This window comes from Tyto alba, unplaced genomic scaffold (assembly GCF_018691265.1).
Source record: "Tyto alba isolate M040663 unplaced genomic scaffold, T.alba_DEE_v4.0 Super-Scaffold_16, whole genome shotgun sequence".
Classification (NCBI taxonomy): domain Eukaryota; kingdom Metazoa; phylum Chordata; class Aves; order Strigiformes; family Tytonidae; genus Tyto; species Tyto alba.
In genome coordinates, this window is record NW_024881278.1 from 14336105 (window position 1) to 14361644 (window position 25540).

The window sequence follows — 25540 nt, forward strand, 5'->3', positions numbered from 1 at the left end:
CATCCTGAGGACAACAGTAGCACCGTAGTGCTAAATAAAGGCAGTTCTACATGGTGCCAAACGGCTTACTGTGGACCTAGTCTGCTCCCTGTTTACCTTGCTTGAAAGCAAGCTCCAGACGGTGTCCAATGTTTCTCCCTCCTGGCAGAGCCTGCCTGAGCTGTTCTCGGGAAGAAGAGCAGTACGGATGTGGTGGGGAGAGAGGTGTAAAGAAAAGCGAGTGGAGAAACACTGGTGCAAAACAGGAGTTCAGAGCTCAGGAACCACAAGCATAGCCCGCGCCATCCCTCCCGCATTATTTCCCAGTACGCGGTAGGTGACGTTCTGATGCCACGCGAGCTGCGGGTGGGCTTGCCGTGGTCACCTGCAGCTACAGCAGGCACGAGCCCTCCACGGGCCGTTCCCTCTGTGGCCCACAGGAGCGGCCATCGCCCAGCCAGGGGTGCCGGGGTGGGCGCTGGGGTGGCCGGGGGGGACCATTTGCTGTGACCTCAGAGCCCTGAGGCAGAGCTGACCGCAGACACGCTCTTAGCAAGGCAGGAACGGAGGCAGGACCAGGTTCAGCGGGACCTCACAGCCAGCACACGTAGCTTACGTTGAGGGTGACCTCTAGGTTTTGCTGGTACCACTTTAGCCAGGCTGGCCGGGGACGAGGCTCTTCCACTGGTCAAGTATCGAGAAGGTTGTTTTAGTTTGGTGTTGTAGCCTTCGGGAAGCCCAGAACTATGACACTTTTCCTACCGATTTTTACCATTTTTCATGTGACAAAGACCCTTTGCGCAGATCTAACAGTTTAAATTAACAGCACTGCCTTCTCCCTCGTGTATTGGGCAGGCACATGGAGTCAGAAGGAGAAATTACATCTACTCACGCAAGCTCAATCTTGGGGATGGATATGTATATTCCTCAAGCTGGAGAGGAAAGCACAGGTAGGCCTCTTTATCCCCAACTGGTGCCATCTTCATCCAGGTGTGGTAAAACCCACAACCACCCAGCAAAACCTTTGCTGGCACGAGGAGTAAATAACATCTTTGCGTGACCCCAAATCGACTCAGGAGCCTGCTGAAACTGGACGCCTGCTCTGCCACCGGCTTTGCTGTACCCCATTCCTCACCTCCCTTGCACACCGTCTCTGCAAGATGGAACCAGAGGCACACAGCTGGACTCTGAGCCGCTCTGCAGAGCCCATGCTGGAATCTCAGCAGGATGGCAGGCCGTCAGAGACATGAAACAAGTCTTCTGGTATCTAATGAAAGATACCAAAGAAAGAGGTCATCATTGGGACTGTGTTGCATCTGCCTCAGAACTGCAAAGACAGCTCTTGGGGGAGATGAGGAGAGGGCAGGAGAGAGAGAAATCGGAGTTCTCTGCATTGCAGCATGTCACATCCCCTAAAGAAAGTGCCTGGGCTGGCCCCTGGTGACTGGGACCCGGGTAATAGTGATGAGCTCCACAGTTTTGTTAGTGTCATTTTAATAACTGCATGTCTGTAAAAACGTCTCTTCTTTCAGGAGAATCCACTGAACTTCTGCTGCTTCTTAAAAAAAAATATAGAAAAGGCAACATTAACAAGTAAACCTAAGGCAACCTACCTTTGTCAGGCCTCCAGAAAAAAAAAAGAGATATATAGGTATATAAAGCTAGCAGCAGCTTTCCATTGTAGTACTGGATTCCTCTTACCTTGTGACTTCGGTATGAGGTTGAGGAGATGCTTTTTAGTGCTTAAATATATATTTATATGCTTAAATAATAACGTATTAATATATTTTATAGATGCACGCATGTATATCATTATTTAAATTTACAATAAATACATGTATACATATTAATTATTAATACATTCTTTATTATATTAAATAATGTATATTATTTAAGCATACAAAAAAGCACCTGCCCAACCTCCTACCACAGTCAGAAGGCAAGGGGAATTGAGCACCATGAGGGAAGGATGCTGCCAGCCCAGTCGCTGCAGGGGCTGTGGTACCTGCGGGCATGAGGCACGTTGTCCCCGCCACACGGACGGCCAGGAACTGGGTGGATGCGGTGGCAGGAGAGGGAGGCGAGGGTCTGTGCCTGGGGAGAGACCTACCCGCTGCCCCTTTCAGACAGGGTATGCAGCAGCATGTCTGTTTTACGGTGAGCAGGGAGGCTACAGCTGTGGCAGAGAGGGGCTGGGCGGTGCAGCAGGGACGGGAAGAAGCTTTATAGCAAGAACATAATTATGCCTTTCTTATTTGTAGGAAGAACACACGAGTCCTACTGAGAGAGAGTTCCAGTGGCCCCGGTTTCCCCTTATTGGGGAAACACAAGCTTGCTGCTCCCCGTGCCGGGAGCGTGGGGCCTGCCTGCCCAGCAGCCGAGCAGGAGGAAGGTCGGAGCAGCTTCAGGAACAAGGTGCCAAGGTCAACAGCCCCCCGATATTAGCATCGTATTTTACAGCATCTCCTGCAGTTCAGGTAACTAGGACCAGGGGGACGAATTCCGAGCTGGCAGCAGGCGGTGGCAGAGCCGGGGCAGCTCCTCGCCAGCGTGGCAGGGAACAGATGTGTTTCTATGGAGCTGTTATGCCCCAGCTCCACGATGCTCGTGGGTGCACTATAACCGCTATCTGCACCCGTAGCCAGGTTTTTTTACATTACAGATAGTGGCTGCTGTGTGGTGTGCTCTGCTAGCAATAGCCACAACAGCTTAAAAATAGATTACTGCACCATTGTGAACTTGAATGATACCCTATTAGTGTTTATTTTATTAATTTATTGAATAAACACTAGCGAGGTTAGATACTGTCTGTGGCTTTGGCTTCTTCTTTCCACGGTATTCAAAGCAATTACTTCCATGAAAGCAAATGGTCCATTTAGTTGGAGAATCTATAAGGCAGAAATGAGATCAGATTCCTAACAGATGTGCCCTCCTCTAGAGGGATTCAGTGTCTGCAAAGCTCCAAGCTGACACCAGGCACAAAACATCTCTTAACTTCACTCCGTCTGAGCTGTGCAGCAGAGCTGGCAGTTATATCAAAGAGCCAGCTCTGTAACTTCAAAACAAGGGCAAGTACCCATCAATTTAAAGCATTTTGTGTATCAGGAAATGGAAGGAAGGAAGGAAGGACACCTTTGTCACGGGAATAAGGCTGGCACCACCAAAAAACCCCAACCCGCTATTCATTAAAAGAAAATGAGTCCCTCTTCCTCAGCAACTCAGGCAAAGAAAAACGCTTTGGCTCATTTTTTGCACACGCAGACCTGAAAAGGCGGGCTGGACGGAGCCAACAACTATTGCAGGTCTACACATCATGTAATGCTTTCCCTTGGTTGGTGCTGCGCGTCTGAGGAAACACCCGAGCTCCCCACCCAGCCCAGGCCAAGTCAGCAGCAAGGCTCGCGTCCTCGGTGCCACTTCAGCGACTGCTACAAGAGTTCTGGCTGCTGACCACAGCTCAGATCACGCCCAGGACTTCCCCCGTTGCTCCTGCCTGGCTGGTGAGGTCCCAGCTTTCACCCTGTCCCCCTGGGAGAGTAGTGCTGGCCTCAGCCCGGCACCCCCGCTGCCCCGCACCCCTGCCCACGCGCCCAGGGTCTGCCGTAGCAGTCCCCTCCTCCTCTATGCATCTCCTCTTGCCCATGCGGGGTGCAGATGGAAGGAGGCACAAAGCAGCAGCCATCACTCAGCCGCCGGTGGAGACAGCCCCTCTGGGCGATGCACGCCAGCACACGGAAGCCTGCGTCGCGTCGGTCGCCGCTGCCAACTCCCTTCCCGCGCCGCGGCTAAGCCGAAGCCTGAGGTCCTGGGGCTATGCATGCCTCCAGCCTGGCAACTCTCCCGTGCCCCGAATTAGCAGGCACGGAGATGGTTTGAAGTCCCTCCAGCTTCTAGATGTAGGGACGCACAGCTCCCCAGTGGTAACCGGTCCCGGGGATGCGCCCAGCTGGGACGCCCATCCTGCCATCCACAATTCCTGCTCGTGCTCCTCGCAGCCGGCATCCATGCCCATGTGTTCACCTGGCAGCCTTCCCACCCCCAGGCTGCTGGGCAGGGTCTCAAGCTGCCAGGCAAGGATGCATTTAGACAGGAGGCCTGAACAGGACTGTAAATACCATTTCTTCAGCCTTCCTCCTCCTCCAGGACAGGGGGAAGAATGGAGCCTCTCTCAACTGACGACTGCTACGCCATCGCAGCCTGTCCTCTCCTCAAAGCAGTCCACAGGTAAAGACAGAAGAGGTAGTTATACTGCTCACCAATTTCAACAGACACTAAGGAAAACTCAGAAGTAGTTTAACTTGCAAAATCTCTCACAAATCTAGGTTGGCAGAAGAGGGGATCGACTATCCTAATTATTCATGAGCAAAGGGTGGTGGGGGCAAACCCAAGAGTTAACGTTTATCGCTGAGACATACACAATTATCTCGCAGTCACCATGCGATGTATAAGCAACAGACATTTTCCAGTTGGGTTTACTTGGGATGCTTCCATGAAGCAGCATATACATAAACACAAACATCGTGCAACGAGGAGGTGAGGCCAGGCTCCTCTCAAGGTAGGGGGACAAGAACGTTCAGTCCTAACATCTTCAGGAGATACAAGTGGTTTCCAGAGCCATAGGGATGTTTTGCTTTTCCCTTTTTCAGTTGTTGTTTTTTTTTTTTTTCCTTAAGTCTTTCTGACTTCACAGGAGCTTCTAGTAACATAAAGCACCCCTGCTGTTAGAGATCCTGCTGTGTGTAATGGCGTGCCTACACAAGGAGATGAGGGGGATGCGGTTGGCAGGGGACAATACAGCAGAGAATATGTGCTCATGCCTCAAACCACAAGCTACATACCAGCCTACAAATGTGTTATCAAGAGAGATGGACAGAAATCTAGGCAAGAGTAACTATAATGCCAGCTTGGAGAGCACACACGGCACCTGCCTCTGACCCCAACCTCATCTTTTGTGGGATTTTTACCCAAGCGTCTGGACTGTCAGCGTTACTGCTGCAAAGGGACAGTAAGCAGCACCAGTAAGGAAAAAGCAGAAAGCTTCTGTCTAGGCATGCTGCAACCAAAAGCATTCCTAAGCATTTTGCAGCCATTTCTCACAATTCAACAATACTCTTCATTTTAAATAAATAATTCTTTATATATTTAGGTGTGATCATGTAACAGGTAATATTCCCAGGGATGACAAGGCAGGAGGCAACCAAAAAGCTCCTCACACTTACAGCTACAATCCATGCTGTCCTTCCCCATTTATTCAGAAGCATTCCCTCGCTGACAAGCATACACAGAAAATTCTTGGATAAAGAAAAGGTGGTAGCTATCTCCTACAAGGATCAGGTTTGTGATTGGGGGTGTGTGTGTGGTTTAGGTTTTTTTTTTATTATTTTAAATTTTACGAAAATCTCCATGTATGGGCCAGAAGGGGGAAGGTATGAATCAGAAAAAAAAACAGGTAACAGCTACCTTTGGGACAACACCCAGAAACCAACCTTCTGTGCAGAAAGTCCCCCTGAAATAGGTAAAACTTCTGTCCAGTGAGAACTGAGAACGTCAGCTACAAAGGCAAGAGAAGAAAAAGACGTGTCCTTACCTGAATGTCCCTCCTTGATCCTACTTCTCCATTTGTAGCCCCTGAAACAGGACCAACTCATCTAATCTGGAGTAGATACTTGGCCACACACCACACCTCTTCTGGTCCACCTTACTTTATTCTCATCCAGGTAGCAGCAGAGGGATGCATTCTGATTAATAGTTGTCCAACAATATGAGACCAGGCAATAAGGGGGGAAGGGGAGGTGTCTCCTCCCCCACCACCAGACAATCACTGCTTGAAATATAACCCTCAAGAGAAGGCTCATACTATGCTGAGGCATCCTGCCAAAACATATGTAAAAGTAATAAATTCTTACAGTTGGGGTTTTTTTTTGAGAGACATTTCTTGCCTTAATCAACTATGTGACAGTAGCTCTCCTAAACAGAAACCAGAACCAGACAGTCCCTTCACATTCCCTAGAGATGTTTCTGGTGTACCCACTGTCTTTTATAGCAAGTTTTTAGCCAGTGCTACATGCACTGCTAAGCATCATATGTTTTAAATTCAAAAAGACAGTATGAACTGCATTGGGTACTATCTGATGAAATTCAGTAGCTTACACGAAACAGATCTGCCTAAGTAGTCATAACGGTCCCTTTTTGATTCTACTATTGATAGATGTAGTGTTTTTCACACACTTTTTTTTGACATCATACTATCCAGGTCAGAAGATAACAAAGCCTCTTCAGATTAAAAAAAAAAAAAAAAAACACAAAAAAACCCCCACCAAAACATAAACAGCGGCATTTTGTTCAGCAAAATACTTGTCTGTTTGCAGGCAAACCTGCCATAAACAAGGCTGCAACATCCACTTAGTGCAAAAAAAACCTCATCACTGAGGAGGCTTCATTATACATGGTGATGGAAGCACACTGAGCAAACAGCTCCCCTATATCAACAGGGTGATCTGGACCAGGGAAAAACTTCCCTGACACTAGAATTCCTCCTCTGAATTCAAGCCTTTGAAGCCAAGTTATTTGAAAAGTGTTTTTAACTGCTTACTCATTATGAAGACCAAGAAAAGTTGCATGTGTTTGTTATAGTAAGAAACAAAATTAAAGAATGCAACCAACATCTTTGATGTGAACACCGCCTGTACTTCATTAAACCTTGAATTTCAAATTAAGCTTCAGAAGATAAACTGAAGTAACCCATCACGGAGTCTTAACAGAGGCTAGTGTGGCAGGAAAAGCTGGTATTAGAATGGCAGCACAGGTGTTAAAGCTTGGATGAAGCGCATTGCGAAACTGAACCTAAACTGTATTCTGCTAAGAAATGGAGGGTCCTACTCTCCTGCCTGCTCTACCACTTCAGGTCAAGCAGATATGCTGAGTCAAATTATTTGGCTAACTGACCAAAAACAGTGGCACATGAAGTACGTGTGTGAGACACACTGCTTTCAGTCGCATCAAAAAGTGGATTCAAATCACTAAGTGGTCACAAAACCCAGTGAAAATCAGAGGGCAAGAACGCACGTCCTGGGACAGTAATCCCAAATTACAAAACACATCCCAAAAAATCACCAGTGAAAAGACTGTTAGTGATCATTTATTTTAACAGAAACAGTTGCACTTTGCTTCCTGAACAAGATGGCATGACTATTTTCAAGTAGGTGCTACGACCTGTCATTGAGCAGGCACTAATGAATCTGGTCCCTGGACAGTGGCATCACCTAATAGCTACTGCCAGATGGGATAAAGGGCTGGATGAACCCAGCTCAGCAATGCATCACTTAAAGTATGCCTTTGTTTATATTCAACAAGTTACTTCTCACTTTTCTAAACAAAAACTGAAATGCTGAGTTTAAGCTCCACATTAGTCAAGCTCTCAAGAGCTACTAGTTAAATTTGATATAGCCACACAAGAGAGACTGATCTTGTGTCTAAAGTTATTTCTCAGTAATACATTAATTTTTGTCTCTGGTAGGCAGCTTGCTTTTTGTGTTGCTAATACAAAGCATCCAACTTAAAATAAGGTTTTGTATTTACTCTTGAGAAAACATCAAGTAAATGCTGCTGTTGATATCCCTAAATCTAAAACAAAGACCTAAAAAAAAAGCTCATCACATATGCATTATAAAGGACTTCATAAAATCATTCAGAAATTGCAGTGTGGACATACATGCAACAATATGCCTTAAACAGATGTTCAACCTTTGTCACTAACAAGTAAGGAACCGCATCACGTCCATCCCTCCACCCAATATAAACTCCTCCCCAGGAGGATGTCCACATGACCACAACTTGTTTCTAGTATTCAAAATCTCAGTTGAAACTGAATTGCCCAAAAAGTAGCAGAATTGCTATGGGGAAAGAGGTAAACTATTTTAGGAACTGATGTTCAGCTTACTTTTTTTTTTTTCAGATGTGAAAGGGGAACCTGAAGCCACTTCTTTCACAGAATGAGAATGCTTTAAATCAGTATTACATCTCTCTCACATGTAAACCACAATTTCTTTTTGCAGAGAATGCATCACTTGTGACTCAAGCAGATTTTTCTGTCACCATTAAATTAGCCCACATTCAAGTTTGATAGTATTCTCTTTCCCCACAACTCCTGAACACAAATTAACAGGAATTTACATTTTTAAATACTACAATTTCGTCAACATATGGCTACTGTAGATACTAAGAATCTTATAACATTTTAAACAGTGTTTGCAAAATTGGCTGAGGAAGAGAGTCCTTCTCTGGAAACAAAAACCAAAAAAACCCAAAACAAACAAAAAAAAACCCAACACAAACCCCAAACGAACCAAACCCTTAGGTTATTTTAAATCCATATTTGTTCGTCAATAGTTTTCTCAAAAATTATCTCACCCAACAAGCAGGCATATAGCTCTGACAGAACTACCCCTTGTTTTATCAAAAGATTTAGGACACCCAAGAGCAATAAAATGTTTTAGCGGATTGCCATCCTGTAGGTCAGCTAACTGCCCCCGCGTGACTCATTTCCCCACCTGTCAACTCCAGAGGAAGCAGCCCAGGAGAGTAAGAAGACAAGCTACAATACCTATTTGGTAAATGGCTGCAGACTTTGTACTACAGGCTGATTTTCTTCTTAGCTGATGCCCAAGCCTGCATATGCAGACAGCTAACAGGGCCACCAGCAGCTACTGCTCACTCCAAACAGCACAACAGACATGTGGCAATGTGTGAAATGGGGAAATCGCATTGATCAAAACACAATTCTTCAGTTATTTTTAAACCACACCATTGCATGTAACTGGATCAAAACTACTTTGTCTGCCCTTCTTCCCCCCAGGGAGCAGAAACCTGTAATCCTGAAGTGACAGGAGGGAGGGAGTACCAGCATCACATCAGCAGCTTAAAACTTAACTCCCTACCTTCTCTAACAATCCATTCTTGTCCTAACTGTGGATCTCCACTGCTATATAGCCCTCGTCCCCCTGCCACTTCCCAAAAACATTTTTGTGGGAATGCTATGACACAAGGAAAAAGGCTAACTCGAGATGGTCTCGTTCCTCCTACTCTGCAGTGTTTGTATTAACACCAATCCCCACATTTTTGTTCTGTTCTTTCACTATTGCAGAGCCTGTCTTTGAGAGACTCCCAGGTGCAAGTGAACTGTCAACTCTGGGTGAGTTATGTCAACAATACTTAGATAGCTTCTAAAATCTGCTGGAAAAAAATATATAACCCCAAATAACTAAACTCTCAGCAGAAAGGGAAAAAAACAACCCACCACACTTTTGTACTTCCCTTCCTCCATTAACATTAAACAGCATCAACTAGAAGATCCATTCAAAATTGGATTGAAAACTGACTATTCTAGCAATTTAAAAAAAGCAGTTCTTAATGAAAGTTGATGATTTAATTGTTCTTATTTTCATGCTGCTGCACAGTAAAGACAAAAAGTGTGTACTCGAGGCAGGGGATGAGACAGCTAGAGATTAATTTGTTCAGCAAAACAGTGGAAAGGTCTTAAGAATGAAAATCCATCATACTTGGAAAAAACAAATGAGGAAGTAGTACCCTAAGATTCCCCAGGAATAAAACCAAGACAACACTTGGTATCACTATAGACACAAACACCTAATCCCTAACAGGATTCATGTGGCATCTCTAGGACCACAACCGTCATAACCAACACTGGCAAAAAGGCAAAGTTTATCCCTAAGATTCAAGTGTAGCACTGCACGCCTCAGTGTTGTCAACTGCATAGATTCCTGATCCCCTCATCTTCTATTATGAATTCTTCTGCCTTTGTCAGTTGTCTTCTGCATTGTCAGTTAAACTGGGAGATTTCTCACCCCAATTCTTTAAGAAAAAAACTTCAGTATTTCATTTGAGTACCAAAATCTCTAGATTTGGTTTTTCAGTATACCTAAGAAAGGTAAAATTAAGTTCCTTATCAATACTTCAATTCCAGGTTATTAAACAAACAAAACAAAATAATCAGCCTAATTACCTTTTTGTGTAGGTGGTTGCAGCATTGTTGACTGATGCATGAAACAGAATTCTGAAGTACAGGACAAAACAAGTAGTTAATTATATTGAAATGCATTTATTGCAACTTTAACAGGTTTGTTATCAAGTAGACAGAAGTGACATCAGTTAAGTCTCAGCTGCTCACCTTTCATATTTCTGTTGCTCCAGATGCTCCAAGACAAGTCTTCCTTAATTTTTAGTAGATAGCTATGAACTGCCTAGCATCAAAAGGATGTGATCACATTTTGCCTAGCACTAGTTTTCTCTGTGACAAGCTACTCCGTATTTAAATACTTTACTCCACACAACCCTGGCAGACAGCATTCATTACTAGAGTTGAGCAAGTTATGAATAATGTGATTTATTCTGTAATTTTTGGCTCTCTGTTCAAGATAACAAAGCAGATAATAAATCTCTATTAATCCTCTTTGGAAATCTTCAAATTCACTCGCATGTTTAGAGCTCACTTGGAACCTCTTGAAAGAAGTTAGCAGCAAATAAGCTCTGTAGGGTTCTTAGCATAGAGGTGAATTGTGTTCACTGCCTATTTTCTTCTCTGTAACTCGTATCACCACCTGCAAGAGCTATCAAAACATACACCACATAACTAATTTCCAGACTGGTCCATCAGAATCCTTAACCAAGTTTAAGGTGAAAAATTAAAATCAAGTTTTTATAGAACATACATTTCAGCAATTAACTTCTTCATGTGAACTTTCATGAGCAACTGAGGGGCAGGGAGGGGGGGAAGGAGGGCAGATATAAAAAAAATACTAAGTTTCAAATCTGTGCTCCTGTCTAAGTATTGCTTCTATGAAGTATTATAACTAAGCAAAATGGTACAAAAGTGTCTTTTTGATTAGAGTGTACAAACTGAAACTAACCCTACATGGACTAAGCTCTCAAACATGCTAGAGGGTGTGACTGAAACAGAAAGGTAGTCAACCAAAAAGTGAACACCTACAAACTGAGAAAACAGATAACAGAGTGCAAAAGGGTTTAAAAAAAAATTAAAAAAAAAAAAAAACCAAAAACCAACCAAAACCCGAACCACCACACCCCACCACTTATACTAACAAACTACGAAAATGAGAAATGTTTCCAAATTCAGCATTAAGCCAAGTAAGAAAGTCATCTAAACAGCAACAAAAATGCTTTTCCTTAGCGCTGTGGCTTAGGTAGAGAGCTCAGTCCAGCTCCATGCTCTGCTCGGTAATACACTCACCAAACTTGCTTTCACATGGAGCAAACAGAAATTTTACACTCTTAAAAAAAACCCCTCACATATGTATTACTTCAGCCAAGGTAGCATCCCCACTGTTTCCTAGATCTGCTCTAAGTATTTAGGCCACATATTGAAGAGCAAAAGGGAAGGGAAGACTGATCATTTTTTAATCAAATATAACCCACAAGTAATATTTAAAAATCAAGACTGAAAGCAGGCATCATTTAATGTATTTTAATAGCAAACTTACAGGAACAGCACAGAAGACAGACAACATTAAAAACATGTACTTGCATGTAGGACAACTCAGTTAGAAAAGTATAGTGAATGGATGGAATCTACTGTATGATAAAAATGCTACAAACACCATTTAGTTGCCATTGATAAGAAATTTACTTGTTTAAAAAAATCCAAATGCTGGCATTGTCCAGAAAAATTTGACAGGTTTATTTATATTTTTTTTTATAAAGTTGAATTGTTGAAACTTGTTCACGGAAACATTTTTTTTTTTTTGACCGCATTGATGTTTTATGTCCCCTCGGTTATATTAAAAATCCACACACAAATGAAAATGGAAAAAAACTTGCCAATACCCAATTCTGTCCCCTATTTTTCCATTTGCAACCATATACTTAGGTACCTTTTAACCCCATGGAAAAAATATCTAACGTTCATTACTACCAATAACAGGAAGAAGATTTTGCTTCAAGAATGACAAACCCATCATAGTGAAGTTTAGGCACGCTCTCCACGTATGCGGCGTGCTAGCTGGATATCTTTTGGCATGATTGTGACACGTTTGGCATGGATAGCACACAGGTTGGTATCTTCAAACAGGCCAACCAAGTAGGCTTCACTTGCCTCCTAGTGTGGAAGAAAAGAGTTAAGAACACTTTCAACTCTCTGAGCACTAGGAAATAATAACAATGATAATTCAAAGTACAATGTAACATGGCATTAAGTTTAGGATTCTGTATTTATTACTCGCAAACATCTAAAGTTTTAGATTCTTAAAAAATCAAAAGCCTCCATTTTCTTATAAACCACCAAATAACATTCTACATCAAAGTTGCATACTACTGCCATGTGGTGAAGACAGCCTCCAGAACACTACTAAGCCAATATTCTGATGGGACTCTCACAAGATAAGGGGTTATTTTATCAAAAGGTTAGTTTGTTTAGGAACTTCTCTTTTTAAAGGCTCGGTTACACTATTTGAGCAGCTTGCCCGCTGCCTCTTCCAGAGTAAGACAGAGCATCAAGTGAAATTGGCAGGTGCTAGGGAAAAAAAAGAGCAAGTAGTCTTTCACAACACACAGTTCAGGCACACAGCTCCTTGCCATAGGATACTGAAGAGGTGGCTTAATTCAAAAGTCAAAAATTAGCAGAAAAAAATGGTACTGAGAATTATTAGAAATAAGAGAACAACTCCTTTAGCTCAGGAACTCCTTGAATCACCAAAAGCAGTACAGCATTTAGAGAACTACCATTAGACAATTGTCCTATTCCTGTACTTTCTTCCTGCCTATCTGGGGCACACAGCGCAGCCCCCCACTATCACAGAAGGTTCTCACCTCACATCTGTGGGAATCATTGGGTCAGCACTTGGGAGCACAAGGGACAAGCCCCACTCCGGGAAAACCACAACCCTGGCCACAGTGTCATTTGTTACTGAACAACTGCAGGCAGGATTCTGGGTTACACAGATGCTCAGTTGGACCCAGTTTTTTCTTCTGGCTCACATTAAGGTAGCTGCCATTAAGCCCAGCACAGCAATAATGACTGTTTACGCATTTTCGGGTTGACACAGAATTCTAACACCTAACAATCCCCTAGGAAGTATCTCGGTATGCCAACATCAGACCTGCACGTGACCAGGACACCACACAGGACTGGGGTGAGAAGGTAGGAATGATGGGGATCGCTTACAGAAAGGAGATTGAGGTTCCCCTTTCTAGAATACATGCAAGAGAACAGCTTGTGTGAACCATTTCATTACCAGGAACTGCAAATATCAACTTACTAGGTTCAAAGCTCCTGTTTAAAAACACAGGTTATCTAATATGAAGAAATATTTACTACAGCAGATGAGGACTGTAGTAAGTCATTTTCTATGCAGTAGGATATGGGTACCCCAACACCATTTTGCTAAATCACTACATGAAAAGTTAAGATGCTTCACCAGATAAACCATGCTGGCATGAGCAACAGAGTACTAAAAGGATTAAAAGTGTTGGGTGGGGTTTTCTGTTTGCTGTTGTTTTGGTTGTTTTTTGTGGGGTTTATTTTTGTTTGGGTTTTTTTTTGTTTTGTTTTGTTTTTTTCCCAAATATGCAAGCAGGAAGCACTAGGAATAGTACATGAACAAGTTCTATACCAACAACTCCTTAATGCAAAACCAGAAATGTTCAAACCAGCCTTCTGAAAATATACTAACTGATGACTAAATTTTAATAAGCAGTTCCTGATAAAAAGACACATGGGTAAACCTCAGGATTTAAGAGCCACCACATTCACTCACAGCAGTGAAGAGCAACTACTAAAAGAAAAAGCAGGAACTTTGCAAATGCATGCAGCCACCTTTTGAAACTAAGCATGTGCTCAAGTTTATAGGACCTCATGGCATACGTCTTAGCCCTTATCAGGTAGGAGTCATTAACTAGAAAAAGCCCATTTTGCCTACATATCAGACATTCTACAATTACAGATAGTTTCTGGAACAATCTTTCAACAGCTAAAGAACAATAAAGATCTATCTTTAATCAGGAGTGTCTTTCTATCATGAGAAGGAAATGTTCCTGTGATAAGAACAGAGTCTTGGAGGGAACCTAACTTAGATGCAGGAATTTGAGCCAGAAAGAGCAACTTGTATTTTACCCTCAATATACTCTAAGTTATTTGACTAATGCATTAAAAATAAGTGTTTAGCTTCAACTACATCATACAAAAGCACTTATTTCCCTAACCGCACTTAGATGTGGCTTATCAAGCTGTTTTTCTTTAAAGAGCATTCAAGGATATCATGACCTCCCTCCATCTGGACACACGAGAGGAAGCCTTACGTGACACACGAGAGGAAGCTTTACGTGACACACGAGAGGAAGCTTTACGTGATGCTTTCCTCTCAGACTGCGTAGCTTTCAAAGGCAAAGCCTCCAAGAAAGCTGGAGGATAGAGGAAACAGATTGATCTTAAATGTCTTAATAGGATGCACTGTTCTGTCAAGTGCAACTACTTGAGGGGTGGGGGAGCTCTTAAAAAAAAAAAAAAAGCAAGCAAACAGAAACAATCCAAAAAGCAACTCACAGGCACCAACACCCCCAACCACACAGCCTTTGTAAGGCGCTGCTGACCTGTCACTGTGTTACTTTAACCTATGGTATCTATAGGGCACCACCAGGTCCACTCTGAGCAAGGAAAGGCTGAGGGGCACATCCCCCCCCATACCGCCCCCCCCGCCCCGGTCCCGGGAGGGGCCACGCCCACCGCGGCAGCCCACCAATCAGGCGGAGCTGGGACTAACCCTAGAAACAGCCTGGCCAATGGGGGTGGGAGGCGGAGCCCTCCCCGTACCTTCAGTCTCCAGGTTTGGGGGATTTTTTGGGGGGGGGGCGGGGAGGAAAGGGGGGAAGCAGGGGGTGTCCTTACAACAGCCCTCCCAGCACCGGCCCCTGCCCCCTGACAGGCAGCCTTGGCCCCCCCCAGCCCAGGTAACTAACGCTCACCTGCAAAGCACCGATGGCAGCGCTCTGGAAGCGCAGATCTGTTTTGAAGTCCTGAGCAATTTCACGCACCAGGCGCTGGAAGGGAAGTTTGCGGATCAAAAGTTCAGTGGACTTTTGATAGCGCCTGATTTCACGGAGAGCCACGGTACCCGGCCTTATAAAATTAAATTAAGAAAGAAAGAAAAAAAAAAAAAATTAGTATTCAAAACATATTCTCCATTACCTTGAAAATACGGCTCATCATCTAAACTGGACAAAGCACCACACACATTCAGCTTTCACCAGAAGAGTCCCAGCGTTCACAACACACAACCAGTTTCACCAGCAAAGAGTCACTTCTCTCCCACCATTGACCTGCGCAAACTTCCACCGGCCTCCCCGGGGATGGCTCTCGCTTCCCACGCTCGCCACCAGCCACCAGCCACCGGCACACCTCGGTGCGGACGTGGCAAACCCCAACGCTGCCACGGGCTGGCTGGGTCGGCTGTACCACAGGCACCCTCCACGCCCGACAGCAGGCACGATTTTAGGGGGAATCTGGTTGTTCTTCCCTAGTGATATAAGACACTCAACATCCACAGAACCGACAGAATTTATATTGTGTTATATTATCAGTACAAAGTATGTAGCGTGTTTCCTTGTGTTAGGTTAGGTGTCAGAATGACAAATTTGTATTAGCAACGTACTTTTGCAAAGTCCACTGGTGAAATTAATACCACATTTATTTCTGTGAACACTCTGTATTTTCCTACTCCAGCTTTATCACCTATCCCCCAGTTGCTTACTTCTGCCTCACGCCTACAGCAAGAGACTTTTAGATTAAGTTTGCCATTTCAAACCTGCTCCTCCTTCCCATTTCACTTTTCCCCCAGGGAGCAGGCACACCTAGCCCAAGCCCATCCTCCTCCAAGCCGAAGCAGGGCTGTTACCATCCCGCACCGAGCAAGGACCAAAAAACTTCATTATCAGAGGGCTGTTCAAAAAGATCCGCCGCCCAATCTAGCCTACATCCTCCCGTGCACAAACATCTATATTTGGGACAACCGAGCAGGGACGGCTGCTCGGGGAGGCCCCTGCGCATCCGTGGACACATCGCGCCCTCGCGTGGCCAATCGCCTCCCCTGCGCGGTGCCGAGGACGGATCAAACCCATACAAGTAAATTAAGATACGCCGGTAACAATAAACTTCGCGGCGGCGCAACCCTGATGCAGCAATTAGATAATCAGAATAAATAATTTTTTAAAATAATAATAAAAAAAAATAAAAATCGCAAAGCCGCGTTCACCGTAGGGAAGGGGGGTGGCGTTTATTTTTCAGGCAACAGCACCAAAACGCTCGGAAAGGGGTAAATCCGGGGTCAACGCATGCACGCTGGGCATTTATAATTTTTCTTATTTTCTTTTTTTCTTTTTTTTTTTTTTTTTAATTATTTTTTGGGGGAGACCCGCGCCCCACCGCGGAGGGAGCGCGGCGGCTGAGCGGCGAAGCCCCCGCCCCGCCCGGCCCCGCGAGGGGGGGGGGGGGCGGTGAGGGGGGGGGGGGGTGCCGTGCGCGCTCCCGCGGCCGCCTGCGCGCGGCGCTGCGTTACCGGTAGCGGTGCGGCTTCTTCACCCCGCCAGTAGAGGGCGCGCTCTTGCGGGCGGCTTTGGTGGCGAGCTGCTTGCGGGGCGCCTTGCCGCCGGTGGACTTGCGGGCGGTCTGCTTGGTGCGGGCCATGCTCCTGCCGACGTCGCTGCCTTACACCTGCGGGAGGGGGGGGGGGACAGACACACACACGGGACACGGACGGACAGACGGACACACACGGAGGGTGGGGGAGGGAAGGGAGAGGGGCCGGCCGCCCCGCTCAGCGCACGCCCCCGCCGACACCTGCACCCCCCCACACACACCCCCCCCACCCCGCGTCCCTGCCCGCGGCCGCTGAACGGCGGGGAGAGCCGTTAGAGCCTCCGCGGCCGCTTAACGCCTCCGTTCGCTAAAGAGCGGAAGGAGAAAAAAAAAAAAAAAAAAAAAAATAGAAATTAAACGTCTACCGATGGCGGAATATTAAAATACAGGTTTTCTTGCTCACGAATTCGACAGCGCGGTGGCTGAAGCCGAGCGAGCCGGCGGGCGCGGAGAGGCGGCTGCCGCCTCCCCCCCGCCGGCCGCCCGTCACCTGCGAAGTGTTTGCAAATACCGCCCGGCGAATCCCCGGGTGGAAGGGGGAGCCGGCGCCCGACCCGCCGTTCCCCAACCGGAGGAAACCTCCTCCGAAACTGCGGAGCGAGCGAGAGGGGAGCAGCAGCCCCCCCACACCCTCCGCCAGGCAGCCCGGGCCTCGCCGCCGCCCCCCCCCCGCGCCCCGGCAAATCGGCATTTACCGTGCGAAAAGGGTCCGGATCAAGTGCAAGAAAGCAACAAACTTTTTTTTTTTTTTTTTTTTTTGGGGGGGGGGGGGTGTTGTTGCTTTTTGGGTGCCGTCTTTCTCTTTCTGTGTAACTGCTTCCCCAAAGCTGCCTCGCTCCCAAGCGCCTCTCACAGGCAAACTCATCTCCCAGACCCAGAACAAAATGGAAACAATCACGAAATGCAGCCCTAGTCCTTTTGCAAAGGAGGAAAAAATAAATTGCAAAAAATAACGCCGAAAAAAATCGCAAGGAACTCCAAACCATGTGGGTGCAGACGAAGGGGGAGGCAGCGGAAAAGTTTGCACTTGAAAACCAAAAAATTGCGTTGGGTTTGGGTCGTTCCTTCGGTGAATTTCTTTCCCTTTTTATTGTTTTTTATGCAATAGGAAAAAAAATATGGTCGGTGACCAGAGAAAAGAGACAAGATGGTGAAGCTGAGCAACAACTGTGGGGAGCAGGGGAAGGAAGGCAGCAGAGTTACCCTGGGCTGGCGAGCGGCTCCTCTTTGCGGCCGCTTCCCAGCCCCAATCTGGGGGATGCCGGGCTGAGGAGGCAGCTGAGGGGCTGGGGAGGCTGCTGGGGGGGGTCTGGAGCGGGGGAGAGGGGAGCAGAGGGGGGCAACGACGGCGCGAAGCGGGGCCGGGGGTGCCGGCGGAGGGAGCCGCTCCGGCTGCGCCGGGAAGGCAGCGCGGGGAAAGGGACCCGAGCCGACCGCCGCCTCCCGACACCCCTAAAAGTTTGTGGGGAGGGTCGGGGGAGGGCGGCGGAGTGCCGCCGGGGGGTGGCGGGGCGCTGTGGGGTGGGGGGGTGCCGGGAAGAGGGGGGGGGGCGCGGCGCCAGACTTACCCCGTCCGCTGGGCGAGCGCGGCTGCCGTGCGGGAGGGCGGGCGGGCGGGCGGGCGGGGAGGGAGGGAGGGCGGGCGTGAGGAGGAGCCGGAGCTGCTGCTGGTGCTGCTCCTGCTACTGGCGGCGGCGGCGGCTCGGAGCACAATTGAAAGATGGCCGACGGGGGAGGGCCGGCCCCGCGCTCGGTCACGCCCCCCTCCCCGCCCGCCCGCCAATGGAGCACAATGGAGGGAAGGCTCGGCCCCGCCCCTGGCCCCGCCCCCTCCCTGGGCGCCGTGTGTACAAACACAAAAGACACGCCGCGCGCGCGAGGGGGATTCCTCCCCTGTCCTCACCCGCCCCCCCGCCCCCAAAAGAACCCCCCCCCCCCCCTTCCCGGCGGGCCGGGGGCGCCCGAGGCCACGGCGGGGCCAGCGGCCCCCACCCCTGCCCGCCGCGGGGGGGGGGCGGCAGGCACGGCAGGGCCCCGGGAAACAAAACCCCGGGGGAGCGGGGCTGCCGGCACCCGGCTGGGGGGGTGGATCAGCGCCGCGGAGAGCGAGGCCGAGCTCTTGCCCCCCACCCACAGCAAAGTACAAGGCACCTCCACATCCCCCCCCCACCCCGTCCCCCTCAGGGCCCGTCTTACTGGTTTGGGGTGGGTTGGTGCGGGGTTTGATCTTTTTTCACGCAGAAGCAACGCCTAAATTCTCACTGCGAGCAGGCCCTTCGAAGCGAACCCGGCGAGGATCTCCCGGTTTCCTCCTCCTGCAAAGTAAGAGCAGAGCGGCAGGAGGGGGCTGCCGAGGTCGCTTCCGAGCAGGGCACAAACTGTGGGTCACGCTGAAAAGCTGGGGCCTGGGAAGGAAGGGGAGTCTCAGCCCCTGTACCGGTGCCGTCAAGCTACTCCAAATTCGAAACGCAGCTATTAGAAAAGCGACTGCAAGTTTTGCGCTGTCACCGCCATCCCGTCCAGTTGTATCAGCTGCCATGTTGTTTAATGAGAAAATTCACTCTTACTGTATTTTCTGTTAATGTCAGAAACTAAATGCCCTGTGGGAAAGTAACCTCTGCTCTAACACAACTGAACAGCCACTTGCAATTTTCTTAACTACATTTCAACTACAGAGTCGAATACTGTACTCATGCAGACTGGTGCCACCATCTTGTCTGTCATTTAGGTATGAAACAGAGCTGTATTTGATTTGCAAAATCTTTATTACGGACAACGATGATGTAATGCAGTTCTATGCAGAGACATCCAAGCTACCTCCAGCAGCAGCAGTAGTTTAGCCATGTGAGCAGAGCATTTCGCTCAGGGCTAATCAAACCTGATGAGGAAAGAGTGTTATCATGGGCAGAACACCTGGCTAAAATACATATAGGCTGCTTTGGTACTCAAACACACCGGGCTGCACTACACAGGCTGGCGTGGACATATCAGGCATACACCTCTGACCCTACGGTTTGTGAGAGGTGACTGCCAAGGAAAAAGGAACTACAAAGGACTTTAATTCTACTTACAGAATAATTAGTGGAGTCATTTGTCTATTGATGGTAGTTCATGAGAGAACAGCACCTTACCGGGTGGGCAGAAAGGAGAACTCAAAGCTGTACAGTATGACACAGCGGAGTCTTTGCAAACGCCCTGTACACTCTCAAAGCCAGGGCACCGCAATTGGCATCAATACCCAGCGTAACGCACCCACCCCACCACCAGCAGCTGAAAAAGTTTAAAAAGCCGGCAGCGCTCGCTCCCGGCTGCTCCGAGGTTAATAATTCATGGATCACCCCGGCGAGCTCCAGCTCCGGCAAACGCCCGGGCGGCAGCCGCCTCGCCTTCCCCGCTCCCCGCCGTCACCCCTTGCGGGCCCCGGCGGGCTCCGGGGCGGCCGCTGCCACGCGTGGGCAGGCTCCCACGCGTGCCCCGCTCGCTGGCGCGGCGCCGCCATTGGCGGAAGCGCCCTGGAATTCCATGACGCGCCGTCGGGGGCGGGGAGTGTGGGGGGGGCCGCCCCCGCCCCGCCGCGAACCCCAGCGCCGTCCGCCCGGAAACCGGGGACCGAGCGGGGCTCCCCGGCATCGCCCGGGGACCCCCCCCCCCCCCGCGGGCGCCTGCCCCGCCGACCGATTTGAACCGCCCAGCGAACAGCGCGGGCGGGACCACGGCGTTAAGTGCCTGAGCGGGAACCGACCAAGAGCCCTGAGAAGGGAAGAACTATTCCAGTGTGATCAACTTCTGTTTTTTTTTTTCGTTTCAGCCTTGCTGATTAACGCCGTTAAAAACCTGCTTCCCCGGGGCTGAGGGAACAGGCACGACCCCCGGGCAGCCCTTTACGCCCCGCCACGCACGCCCTCCGTGTGCCCGTGGGACACTGCCGAATAGAGCCCGACGCAAAGACGACTCCAGACGTTTTCTTTCAGCGGCAGCGCTGATAAGCGTCCACTCCTCCTTTCCGAAGGCCTTTATCTCTGCAGACCACAGGGACCTTCCACCCTTCAGCGTCTGTAAGCAGCCATGAAAAAAAAAAAAAAAAAAAAAAAAGTAACCTAATGAGATTCCACCGGTTTAACCGACGTTAGCGTGCCAAGGACAACTGGGGCACTTCATCCGCACCCAGCGTAAGCGCCGCTGCTTCAAACATGGCCGCGTTGCTGTGGGAAATAAGGTTGGGGTGGAAAACAGCTGGTCCAGATTGGAATCAAAGGAGACCCAAGTCTTCTCAAGCAGGATAGAAAAGAGGAACGTTCAAATCAGAAGTTGTCTGAGATGTTTTTTAGCACCTTTCACAGAAAGTACACGGCCCTCATTCAGCAGAGAGGGGCTGATTTCCACAGCTCATACTAATTTTAGCTGTCCAAGAGGCATACCTATTCCAAAATACTCTCTTTAACCTTCACCTGCTTGGGAAATTCCCTCTCTCTCATCTCGCCCAGAAGACTTGGCAGAGGAAGGCAGGTATTTTTCGTATCAGGCTCAATTAGTCACAACTCACTGTATCAAGCTGAAAATACCGTTTCAAAGTTGTTACTGAAAAAAAAAAAAAAATTGTTGCTTCAGAGCAAATGCTTCAAGCTCAAGTCCTCCAAAGAACTCCAAGTCAGCTTCAGACGCAGGTACAGGGCACTGGCCTTATGCAGATCAACCCCAGTAACATCACGGGCCACATGAAGATCTACAAACAACCGCAGCAGCTGCTTCCCTTTGCAACAGCACAGATTACAAGCCCCAGAAGAAAACACAGCAGAGCAGATGAAGTGTGCCTTTTTTGAGATTATCCGGACAAAGGAGAATAAGTGAGTCCAGAGTATGATTGTTTTTAAGCAACATGGCAGGTATCTTTCATTTAAAAAAGGTTTTCTACTATGAGGTGTATTCACAGTTTATGACCAAACTCAAAATTGTCTCTGATCAAAGAAGAAATATTTCTTTCCTATCCCTCCCCAACAGCACAGACTAAAAATCCAAATGACTTAGTCTAGTTTCAACTCAGAGAAAGGTCCCCTGCTATTACCCAGGGGAAGCTGGGGTTGTTACTCATTTTATGCAAAAAGCTGCTCAGACATTTCAGTGACAGGAGTATAAAATACTAGCTTTATTTATCTACAAGACTCACTTGACTCCTACTTCCACATATCTCCTTCCAGACCCAATTCTCTCTTCCTGTCCTCTGCCAGATCCATCTCTCTTCTCTCACTCACACAACCTCCAACCACCTTCTGCACTCGAGCTCTGTGTCCTCACTCCTACTCCCTGTACCAGCTCCCAGCCAATTTACGATTTCATGTTCCCTACACACCCTCCTCGATTCGATGGATTACCTCAGGCAGTTTCATTTTTCTGCCTTTTCCCTTTGTTCCTATCCCTATCTTCCATCCTCTTGATTTTCACGCCAAACTGTTCCCACCTTCCCCTAGTTTTTCAGCTGGTCCCAATCCCATACCTGCTGAGTTTCCTTCTGCAACTCCCAGGCTGGACAGCCTTTTCGAGCCAATTCCAATCTTCATCCTTAACAGCCCAGTCCAGTGTCACTTCATCTTCACTCCAGTCCTGGCTAGCCTGCCACCCCATTTCTGGCTGTGGCTGCTATACAGTTACAACTTCTCCTGGAAATTAAGGTAAAATGTCAGTACATAATGCTCACAAGTTTTTAAATATCTTCCTCTTAAGATGTATTTCAGCAGAACGAAAACATTTGAAATCTTAACTTGGTATTAACAGTACATTTTGGTGCAGATTTGAATGTATTCCTAAATAATCACCTTCATAAAATATGAAAATATACTATTTCCAGTGTTTTTACTAGGAAGTTACTAGGGGTAGGAATCACTGGCACTTAAGAAGGAAAGTACAAGTTATTTAAAACCTCAAAATGGTTTACAATAATTTTGTCTTGGTGTAAATAGTTTCTCTATACATAGTTTTCAATTATTATTTGTTTTGAAGTTTTCTATGTAATGAATTTGTATACTGCAGAAGATACAGCATTGTAATAGCAGCCGTTTTAATGCACAGTTGTTTGATATGCTGGATTGCCTACTACACCACACAGTGCACTCTCTGCCAATATACAGGCAAAAAAATACACCGGCCAAAACTAGCAGCTGTATAGTACACTTATCTTTAGAGACTGGCACCCGCTGGAAATACAGATAAGAAGTTGTGTAATAGTAGAAGACAGCTTTTTCTCTCATTTATTTTCATTGAGTCTTTTCATTACATATTGTGCCTTTTGCAGTTCTCTCAAATACTTCATATGTATTAGACATTATGGCCCTTGCTGTTTAAAGAAAACTCTTAAACACATGTTTACTTTTAAGCACCTCTCAAGCTCCGGGGACCTCAATGGAAGACACATACTCTTAAATTTACACACTTGCTAAAGTGTATCCCTGAAGAGTGATCTCTAAGGAAAGTCCCCTCATTTAAACAATAAGGAAAGAATACATGTGCCACATGAAAAAATTATTGGAATTCCTGGGTTCTTTAGGAAAGCTTAAAAGAGACAGTTTAAAATGCAAAATTAACAGTCTTGTCAAAGGTACTTATTTTCACACTTTGAGCATCACACACGTGGAGAGGATTCAGAAAAATCTATTTTGGAGACAAACTGCATTTTTCTAATGTCTCAACCCAAGAGCAGTATATACGTTTGGGTTTGGTTTTGTTTTGTTTTGTTTGTTTTTTTATCCTCCAACCTTTCTTTTTCATTTACATTTTCAATGAAAACTTTCTCCCAAAAGGAATTTCAAGGACAAAGTTCTAAGAGAGTGAAAATAAGCCTACAATTGCTCAGAGAATAAGATCCAGGACTCCTGGATTTTGCTTCTCTTTTTGGATTGCCACTAATTTTTAGGAGGCTTGATGAGTTTGACTCAGACTCCACCTTTGTCGTTCCTCTCCTGCAAAGCCTTATCAAGAACTTTGTTTCACTGAGTACATGCCTGCTTTTATATGTGGGCTCCTGGCTCTAATATTATCTAGGATTCTTTTATTATAATCTCATTTGTACTGCCTATCATTAACATACATGCACTGCTGGAACTGATCTCTCATCCTTCTAATGAGGTCCTACAGAACATGAAAGAGTAAATAACATTACATAAAATAGGACTAATTCTTTTTTTTTTCCCCATGGTCTTGTGAGTTTCTTCTGGTGGAAAGAGTGCTACACAAAAAATCTGTAAGAGCACCCTATAACGACAACCTGAAGCTTCATTCCTATTCCTATCTTGTTTACTTGTTTATTCATAACAGCCTTTTAAATATGCTTTTTTTTTAATAAAAAGGAAATTAAAAGTCCATTGCCTTTTAAAGACTGGAAGTTAAAAATATCTTTAATTGCCTGATACATAGCTAAGAACAGTTCCAGGTACATAAGATACACTGCAGCTGTAACCACAGTTTCCATTTCCTCCTATCAGCTTTGAAGGGCTTGCATACAACAGTTCATTATCTTAAGGTGGAAAAAAGACTTGAAATATTACACCAAAAAAACAGTATTCCTATTATACTGACACTACCAAAATCCTAACCAGAAACAGAGGTAGCTTTTTAAACAGCCATACTCTATTTTATATTATGTTTTCATTTTGCATTACTCATGTGCTTAATGCTGGATAATTATCTTCTCATTTGTTTCAATGTATGGGGATGATGAAGGAAAATAACAAAAATAGCACTACATGTTTACACAGTCACTGACTTCCCCTTGGCAAGAGAACTTCAGCTTCATATTGACTTCTCTAAGTTTATGCCTTTTCTTCTTTCATTTCTCAGGACAGTATTATGCTATTTTTCTCAGACAGATACTATCAGTTTGAAATGCACTAAAGGGTTAACTGAAACAGAAACTGAGTCCTAGAATGAGACAGGGAATAGGGTACAACAGATAATTGTGAGGTTATTGTACAGCCTTGCCAAAAAAATAGAAAAGTTATGACAGAGTATCTGTGATTTTTAGATAAAATATGATCAAATGTCATAATGCATTTCAGAGATATGCTATGAAATTTAATTATTAAAATATGTCTAAGGCATTGGGTGAAAGGACTGATGGAGGAGTAAAAAGAAACAGTGGAGAGTTTCTTCTCCATAATGATAATACAAGATTTTGAAATTTACCGTACCTGGTTGAGTTAGTTTGCATTGACAGACACATTTCAAGTGAGCTTTTGCAAGATTTTTTGCAGTATAGGGAAGAGCGATTGTTCTGGGGAATATTTCTTCCTGAAGTTACAGTACAATAAAATTATTAAACTCATTTTAGCTCTCCTGGTTCTTCACACATGACTAAGTAATCATAACAACCTTTTCTGTCTTTTTGAAGCATTGTATTGTACTGTGGAAGAAACTGGATAGCCTGTGGGCTTCATCCTAATGGAGACTACTGTAAAATCTTTTATTTCCAGTACTTCTGTGTTGATAGATTCATTAAAGCTGCCAAGGAGAAACAACCAGGGCAAGCTCTAATTGGTTCCTAAATAAGATCCCTACTACTACTGGAGCTCCTGTTGTAGAAGAATTTCAGCAAGCTGATTTGCCCCAAGACTCACACACTCTGGAAAATGAACCCCTGCAGGCTTGCATTAGGGAGGGAAAAAAAAAAGGCTCACAGTTTTCCACCACCCATTAGGCTCAACATTGGCCTGTTTTTGCAGCGTTGTTCTTGTAAATGATGTCTTTTTATGCACTGATGCAGTATCTAGCCCATCTGACACTGCCTTGAAAGGCTCTATGAGCTACTATACTTGTCAGAACTAAAAGAGTAGTATTATTTATTTCATTTCTTTGCTCAGTGGGATCATCTCATGAGATATGCATCTCTTCTTCATGAGGGCCCTGGGGATAGCA

The 25540-nt window shown here is 46.3% G+C and overlaps 1 protein-coding gene across 1 annotated transcript; it reads right to left on the reverse strand.

The window, feature by feature from the left end:
- Positions 1–11465: 11465 nt before the first annotated feature.
- LOC116960794 (histone H3.3A) lies at positions 11466–18368 on the reverse strand. The gene is made up of 4 exons (XM_042789454.1): positions 18208–18368; positions 16560–16714; positions 14971–15124; positions 11466–12109 (listed from the first exon to the last, which is right to left on the reverse strand). Exons 2-4 carry the CDS (start codon positions 16685–16687, stop codon positions 11981–11983), a joined length of 411 nt encoding a protein of 136 aa, XP_042645388.1. The 5' UTR covers positions 16688–16714; positions 18208–18368; the 3' UTR covers positions 11466–11980.
- Positions 18369–25540: the final 7172 nt, after the last annotated feature.